The sequence below is a fragment of the Neophocaena asiaeorientalis genome, unplaced genomic scaffold (assembly GCF_003031525.2).
Source record: "Neophocaena asiaeorientalis asiaeorientalis breed wild unplaced genomic scaffold, Neophocaena_asiaeorientalis_V1.1 scaffold771, whole genome shotgun sequence".
NCBI lineage: Eukaryota > Metazoa > Chordata > Mammalia > Artiodactyla > Phocoenidae > Neophocaena > Neophocaena asiaeorientalis.
The window spans coordinates 516,198-525,015 of NW_020171822.1; the positions used below are offsets into that span (position 1 = coordinate 516,198).

The 8,818-nt window shown below is 35.9% G+C and overlaps 1 protein-coding gene across 1 annotated transcript in view; it reads left to right on the forward strand.

Moving 5' to 3' along the window:
* The window catches only part of PPEF1 (protein phosphatase with EF-hand domain 1), a 109,815-nt gene that overhangs the window by 94,921 nt on the left and 6,076 nt on the right, over positions 1–8,818 (forward strand). The window contains exon 14 of the mRNA XM_024739360.1: positions 4,167–4,273. Within this exon, the coding sequence (XP_024595128.1) occupies positions 4,167–4,273 (107 nt within the window). The remainder of the gene's footprint in view (positions 1–4,166; positions 4,274–8,818) is intronic.

Below are 8,818 nucleotides of genomic sequence, written 5' to 3' on the forward strand. Positions count from 1 at the left end.
CCCATTTGTTTATTTTTGTTTTTATTTCCATTACTCTAGGAGGTGGATCAAAAAACATCTTGCTGTGATTTATGTCAAAGAGTGTTCTTCCTATGTTTTCCTCTAAGAGTTTTACAGTGTCCAGTCTTACATTTAGGTCTTGAATTCATTTTGAGTTTATTTTTGTGTTTGGTGTTAGCCATTGTTCTAATTTCATTCTTTTACATATAGCTGTCCAGTTTTCCCAGCACCACTTATTGAAGAGACTGTCTTTTCTCCATTGTATATCCTTGCCTCCTTTGTCAAAGATTAGTTGACCATAGGTGCGTGGGTTTATCTCCGGGCTTTCTATCTTGCTCCATTAACCTATGTTTCTGTTTTTGTGCCAGTACAATATTGTCTTGATTACTGTAGCTTTGTAGTATTCAGTGTGTTTCTCCTTGCGTTTATCCTGTATGGGACTTGCTGTGCTTCCTGGACTTGGGTGGCTATTTTCTTTCCCATGTTAGGGAAGTTTTCGACTATAATCTCTTCAACAATTTTCTGTGGTCCTTTCTCTCTCTCTTCGCCTTCTGGGACCCCTATAATAGTCCTCACGGTGAGACACAGCCATGCTCCGCCTCTGCAGGCGACCCTCCAACACTAGCCAGGTAGGTCTGGTTCAGTCTCCTGTGGCGTCACTGCTCCTTCCCCTGTGTCCCGATGCACACACTGCTTTGTGTGTGCTGTCCAAGAGTAGAGTTTCTGTTTCCCCGAGTCCTGTCAAAGTCTTGTAATCAAATCCCACTAGCCTTCAAAGTGTAATTCTCTAGGAACACCTGCTCCCATTGCTGGACCCCCAGGTTGGGAAGCCTGATGTGGGTCTCAGAACCTTCACTCCAGTGGGTGGACTTCTGTGTTATAGCTGTTCTCCAGTCTGTGAGTCGCCCACCCAGCAGTTATGGGATTTGATTTTGCTGTGATTGCGCCCCTCCTACAGTCTCATTGTGGCTTCTCCTTTGTCTTTGGATGTGGGGTATCTTTTTTGGTGAGTTCCAGTGTCTTCCTGTCGATGATTGTTCAGCAGCTAGTTGTGATTCTGGTGTTATCACTAGAGGGAGCGAGAACTGGGATTGTTTTCTTAATTACATTTTTGGATTATTCATTTATAATGTATAGAAATACAGTTGATTTTTGTATGTTGTGCAATCTTAATGAACTTCTTTATTAGTTCTAATAGTTTTTTTAATTTCTCTTTTTTATTGAAGTATAGTTGCTGTACAAAGTTCTAATAGTTTTTAGTGGAATCTATGGGATTTTCTATATACAAGATCATATCTGTGAGTGCGGATAGTTTTACTTCTTCCTTTCCAATCTGGATGCCTTTTACTTTCTTTTCTTGCTTAACTGCCTGGCTAGGACCTCCAAACCAATATTGAACAGAAGTGGTGAGAGCAGATACCCTTGTCTTCTTCCTGATCTTAAGAGGGACATATTCACTCTTTCAGCATTATGTATATTAGCTATGTGTTTTTTGTAGACGCCCCTTATCAGGTTGAGGATGTTCCCTTCCATGCCTAGTTTGTTGACTGTTTTTATCATGAAGAGTGTTGGATTTTGTCAAATACTTTTTCTGAATGTATTGAGATGATCATGTGGATTTTGTTCTTTATTCTATTAATATGATGTGTTACATTGATTAATTTGAGATGTTAAACAAACCTTGCATTCTTGGGATACATCCCACTTGTTAATGGTATATGATCCTTTTTATATATTGCTAGATGCAGTTTGCTAGTATTTTGTTGGGGATTTTCCATCTATATTCATAAGAGTTATTGGTCTGTAATTTTCTTGTGATCTTTGGTTTTGGTATCATGGTAATACTGGCTTTATATAATAAGATGGGTGGTATTCCCACCTTTTCTATTTTTTGGAAGAGTTTGTGAATGATTGGTATTAATTCTTCTTTAAATGTTTGGTGAATTCACCAGTGAAGCCATCTGGCCCTGAGCTTTTTTGTGTGAGAAGTTGTTTGATTACTTATTCAGTCTTGTTCCTTGTTCCAGGTATGTTCAGTTTTCTATTTCTTCCTAGCCAATTTTGGTAATTTGTATCTTTATAGGAATTTGTCCGTTATCTAATTTGTTGGTGTACAATTGTTCATAGTATTCCCTTATACTTTTTATTTCTATGAGGTCAGATGTGATGACCCCTCTTTCTAAAATCATTTGATTTTAGAAATTTGGGTCTTTTTTTTTTTTCCTTAGCCAGTCTAGCTAAAAGTTTGTCAATTTTATTGATCTTTTCGAGGAACCAATTTTTGGTTTTGTTGATTTTCTCTATTGTTTTTTTATTTCTCTATTTCATGTATTTCTCATCTGTTCTTTATTATTTCCATCCATGTATTTGCTTTGGATTTTAGTTTAATCTTTTTTTTTCTAGCTTTTGAAGATAGACATTATGCTATTGATTTGATATCTTTCTTTTTTAATATAGGTATTTATGGATATATATTTTCCTCTAAGCAGTGCTTTAATTGCATCTCATATGTTTTGGCATGTTGTATTTACAGTTTCATTCATCTTAGAGTATTTTCTATTTCTTTTGTGATTTCTTCTTTGACCCATTGGTTATTTAGGATTGTATTGCTTAATTTCCTTACATGGTGATCTTCCCAATTTCTTTGTTATTAATCTCTAATTTATTTATTTATTTGTAGTCAGGAAAGATACTTTGTATGGTTTTAATCATGTTAAATCTATTGAGACTTACATTATGGCCTAACATGGGGTCTTATTGTGGAGAATATTCCATATATGCTTTAGAAGAATATATATTCTGCTGATGTTGGGTGAAATGTTTTATACAAATCTGTTAGATCCAATTGGTTTATAGTGCTGTTCAAGTCTTTTATATCCTTTTTGATTTTCTGCCTAGTTGTTCTATCTGTTATTGAAAGTAGAGTACTGAAGTCCCCAACTGTTACTGTTGAATTGTCTATTTGCCCCCTCAGTTCTGTCAGTTTTTGTTTCATGTAGCTTTGGGCTCTGTTGTTAGTTTCATATATGTTTTATAATTATTTCATCTTCTTGACTGATTGGTTCTTTTATCATTATAAAATATCCCTCTTTTTCTCTAGTAATAGCTTTTGTCTTAAAGTCTATTTTGTCTCCTATTAGTATGGCCACTCTAACTCTCTTCTGATTGCTGTTTGCATGGTATACTTTTTCCTTTCAAACTCTTTGTATCTTTGAAACTAAAGTGTGTCTCCTGTAGACAACATATAGTTGGATCTTATTTTTTTAATTCAGTCTCACAATCTCTGCTTTTTTATTTATTTAATCCATTCAAATACGATGTTATTATTGATATGGTTGGATTTACATCTGCCATTTTGCTTTTTGGGGGTGACTCATGACTACTTTGTTCCTCCTTTATTTTGAATTTATTTTTGTAAATGGTCTGAGGTAGAAGTTTAACATCCAGACATTAATTGTGCTAGCACTATTTTTAAAAATCGTCCTTTTCTACTGAATTTTAATACCTCCTTTGTCATATATATTGTTCCCATATATATTATAGTTCACTATATTTATGAAAATTGTATTCTATTCATGTATGTATCTGTCTTCTCTTGTGTCAATACCTGCTGTTTTGTTTAAGTAACTTTAAGGTAAATTTCAACATCTGCTATAGCAAGTCCCTCTTTGTTTTCCTTCTTGTCTTGGATATTCTCGTACACTAATTGTTCATGTGAATCTTTGTTTTATTTTTGGTTTTTTTTTTTTTTGCGGTACGCGGGCCTCTCACTGTTGTGGCCTCTCCCATTGCGGAGCACAGGCTCCGGACACGCAGGTTCAGCGGCCATGGCTCACGGGCACAAGCACTCCGCGGCATGTGGGATCTTCCCGGACCGGGGCACGAACCCATGTCCCCTGCATCGGCAGGCGGACTCTCAACCACTGCGCCACCAGGGAAGCCCTCATGTGAATCTTTGAAATCAAAAAGAAAACATCAGTGATAATCCTTTTAAAATTTCACACACACATACATATAAACACATTCACCACCTAGTAATATGCTATTTGTTAAGTTAGACAGTTCATTTAATGTAGAAACTGGTGAGTGGCAACAAATCATATTAAAATGAAACAGAACAGGATGACTTATGTAACTTTCACCCAATAATTATTTTCTTAACATAGGATGAATGCTGTTGAAAGTAGAGCCATCAGGATGTTAAAAGAGAGAATGATTTCACAAAAAACTGACCTCATTCGTGTTTTCCAACTTCAAGACAGCAGTAAATCAGGTAAAAAAAATTATGTAATGCTTACGATTTCTTAACATACCAGGTTACATACAAATTAGTTTTCATTTTCTTTGTTTCCTTAAGATTTCAGTTTTCTACTTTTACCAGCAAGGAATGATAGAGATAAAAATGAAATATAATCCATTATATGCTTGGACAAAAGCATATTCCTCCTTTTCAGTAAGCTTCTTTCAACTTAAAAAAACAACAGCAACCCAGAATTAGACTCCTCTTCTGGTAGTATGTTTGACTAGACACTCTGGAAGGTCCTCCTGTTTAGAAACAGCTAGATTCTAGAGGATACATTAGTTTAACGCATTTACCAGCCTCACAGTAATTAAGATAAATCTCTAGGCTGCATTTCCTCTCTCCATTAAAGGATTTTTAAAACCACATGTTGGAACATGGAACAGCAAGCAAGCACAAAAGGCTAGATTGTCCTGGGGGCAAATACTAATATTGGTGTAGCAGTCAATCCTGAGACTAAACCATAGGATAGTAGAAAGATGGATAAGCTGAATTTGAGACTGACAACATTAAGCCTAGATCCTCAAAGTGACTAAAGTAGTCCTAGGTCTGTAGTGCCCCCAACTCCTGGCAAGCAAATGCAAATCCGTCTTCATGGGAAGTGTCCCTAATTTGGGCCACTAGTATATCCAGAGATTAAGATCAACTAATGTGAGGTCACAACCGAAGATCACCAAACAAACAAGGGGACAAGCTACCACGAGAGAGAGTCAGCAGAAACACTAAGCAACAGATTAGTTTCCCAAGGACATCATATATTGGAATTATCAAATACAAAATAAAAAATTACTGACAAAGAAAATGTTTAAAGAAATGAAAGATGGAATCACAAATACGCATTTGAAAATGATTTAAAGAAGAACCATTTTTATTTTATATAGATATAAAAACTCATTAAGAAAACATAGTGAGTGGGTTTAACAGAAGATTAGACATTGCTTAAAAAAGAATTAGAGGGCTTCCCTGGTGGCACAGTGGTTGAGAGTCCGCCCACCAGTGCAGGGGACACGGGTTTGTGCCCCGGTCCGCGAGGATCCCACGTGCCGCGGAGCGGCTGGGCCCGTGGGCCATGGCCAGTGGGCCTGTACGTCCAGAGCCTGTGCTCCGCAGCAGGAGGGGCCACAGGAGGAGAGAATGTAAGAGAGAATATATTTGACATGATGATGGCTGAGACTTTTCCAATACTGTTGAAAGACTCAAATTCACAGGTAAAGAGGAACAGTGATTCTCAAATAGGGTAAATAAAATTAAATTCACACCTACACACACTTGTGGTGAAACTGCAGAGCACCAACAGTGAAGAGAAAATCTTAAAAGCAAGCAGAGGAAACACACGGTGCTACAGAGACAACAATTAGAGTGACATCAGACTTCTCAGCAGTTGCAGCAGAAGCCAGTAGACAGTAGAGTCATATATACAGGTGGTCCCCAATTTATGGTGGTTCAACTTACAATTTTTCAACTTTAAAATGGTGTGAAAGCCATATGCATTGAGTAGAAACCATACTTCGAATTTTGAATTTTGATCTTTTCCCAGGCTAGCAATATGTGGTACAATGCTCTCTCATGATGCTGGGTAGTAGCATTGAGCCACAGCTCCCAGTCAGCCACAAGATCACAAGGGTAAACAACCAATACACGTACAACCATTCCATACCCATACAGCCATTCTGTTTTTCACTTTCAGTACAGTATTCAATAAATTACATGAGATATTCGACACTTTACTATAAAATACGTTTTGTGTTAGATGATTTTGCCCAACTATAGGGTAATGTAAGTGTTCTGAGCACATTTAAGGTAGGCTAGGCTAAGCTATGCTGTTCAGTAGGTTAGATGTAAATATTAAATGCATTTTTTACTCACAATATCTTAAACTTATGATAGGTTTATTGGGATGTAACTGCATTTTACGTCAGGGGAAATCTGTACAAAACATTGAAAATAAAATTTACGAAAAGATACAACATGAAAACACTAACAAAAACAAAGTGGGAACAGCTGTATTAATATCAGACAAAGTAGACTTCAAGGAGATATACATTACTAGAAAATTAAAGGAACACTTTATGATAAAATATTCAGTTTTCCAACTAAATCCATTCTAAATGTGTATGCACCTACTAATATAGCCTCCTTCAAAAATATGTAAAACAAAAATGCACTGAACAAGTAGAAGTAGAAAAACCTACCATCATAGTGGGAGATTTTAACACTCCTCTCTCACAGGAACCGAAAGTATAAACAAACAAAAAGATTAGCTAATGTTCCCTAAAAGACATATTTAATATATAGAACTCTGCATCCAACATTGCAGAATATACATTGCTGTCAAGCACAAATGGAACATTTACAAAAATTGACCATTAAATGGAACATAAAGTAAATCTCAACAAATTTTGTATTGGAAACATATAGAATAAATTCTCTGACATAGTGAATTGAGCTACAACTCAATTACATAAGGTAGCTAGAAAATCCCTTTGGGCTTGGAAATGAGAAATACACTTCTAAATAACCCTTGGATCAAAGAAGAAATCACAGTGGAAGTTAGAATGCTGAAATTGAGTAATGAAAATACAACATATCAGAACTTATGGGATGCAAATTAGGGAGGCATTGATATCCTTCAATGTATATATTTTAAAAGATGAAACTGTGATTAACAAAGTAACAAAAAATGGTTCTTTGAAGAAAATGTTGATATAACCCTCATAAGGAGAGAAAGAAAGAGAGACCAAATAACTGATGCCAGGATTGAAAGGGGGGACATTACTACAGACTTTACAGACATTAAAAAGATCATAAGATATATTATGGAAATTCTTATGCTAATAAATGGAAACTTTAGATTAAATGGACACATTCTTAAAATATATATGTACACATACACTTATAAAAACTGACACAAAAAGAAATAGAAAATCTGAACAATCTTATAACTATTAAAGAAATTGGATCTGAAATTTTGAAACTTTCCACATAGAAAGCTCTGAGCTCATATAGCTTCATTAGCCATTACAGTATGCATGTTTAATATTTTAAGAAAGAAATGAAACCAGTGTTACAGAAACTCTTCCAGAGAATAGAAATAGAGGGAACACTTTCTTTTTTTTTTTGGCTGTGCCACATGGCTTGAGGGTTCCCAGACCAGGGATCAAACCCGTGCCCTTGGCAGTGAAAGCGCGGAGTCCTGACCACTGGACCACCAGGGAATTCTCAAGGGAACACTTTCAAGATGACTTTAGGAGGTCAGCATAACCTTGATACCAAAACCTAACAAGAACATTATGGAAAAGGAAAATTAAAAGCTAATATCACTCATACATTTAGATGAAAAAAATCCTGGAAGAAATAATGAAATAATAGCAAAAGGTTAGTGTATCAGAACAGAGTTTAGTTTATTCTAGGAACACTAGGAATTCTAGGTTGTTTTAGCATTTGAAAATCAATCAGTGTAATTCACCACTTAACAAAACTTAAAGAGGTAATATAATTCTCTCAAGAAAAAAATTGTTTCATGTATTTCGCCCTGGTTTCATGGGTTTAAAAAACATTTAGAAAACTAAAAATGGAAGTAAACTTCCTTAATCTCATCAAGGATATCTACCAAAGCCTATAGAAAATAGCATACTTAATGGAGACATGTTGAAACCTTTCCTTCTAAGTTTGGGAATGAGGGAAGGATGCTGTAGCAGGCTGAATAATGTCCCTTCCCATAATATATCCACATTCTAATCCCCAGAATCTGTGACTGTTACCTTATTTGGCAAAAGGGACTTTGCAGATGTGATTAAGTTAAAGATCTTGACCTGAGGAGATTATCCTGCATTATCTAGGTGGGTCTGGTGTAATCACAATGGTCTTTATAAGAGGGACATAGGAAGAGTCAGAATCCGAGGAGAATGTGATGTGATGATGGAAGCAGATATTGAAATAATGCCCTTTGAAAATGGAGGAAGGTGCCCCAAGCCAAGGAATATAGGCAGCCATTAGAAGCTGAAAAAGGCAAGGAAAGAGATTCTCCCTTCAGAGCCTCCAGAAGGAACCAGCCCTGCTGACACTTGACTTTGGCCCAGTGAAACTGATTTTGTACTTCTAACCTCCAGAACTGTAAGAGAATAAATATGTGTTATTTTAAGCCACTAACTCTATGGTAATTTGTTAGAGCAGCAATAGGAAACTAATAAGAGGCCCCCTCTCAAGACTCTGTTCAACTTTGTACTAGGGATGCTAGCCAGTACAATAAGGCAAGTTAAATAAAATGATAAGGCTTAGAAAGAAGAAATAAAATGTCACTGTGCATAGACAACATGCCAAATAAATCCACAGAAAAACTGTTAGAATTAATAAGTGAATTTAGCAAGTTGTAGAACCTCAAGGTCAATAAACAGAAATTGATTGCACTTCCATATACTGGTGTATCAGTCAGAATCTATTCAGGAGAAAGAAACCACATCAGTAATTTGAACAAGGAAAAAATATAAAGAATTATAAACTAGTAAAACATGATTAATT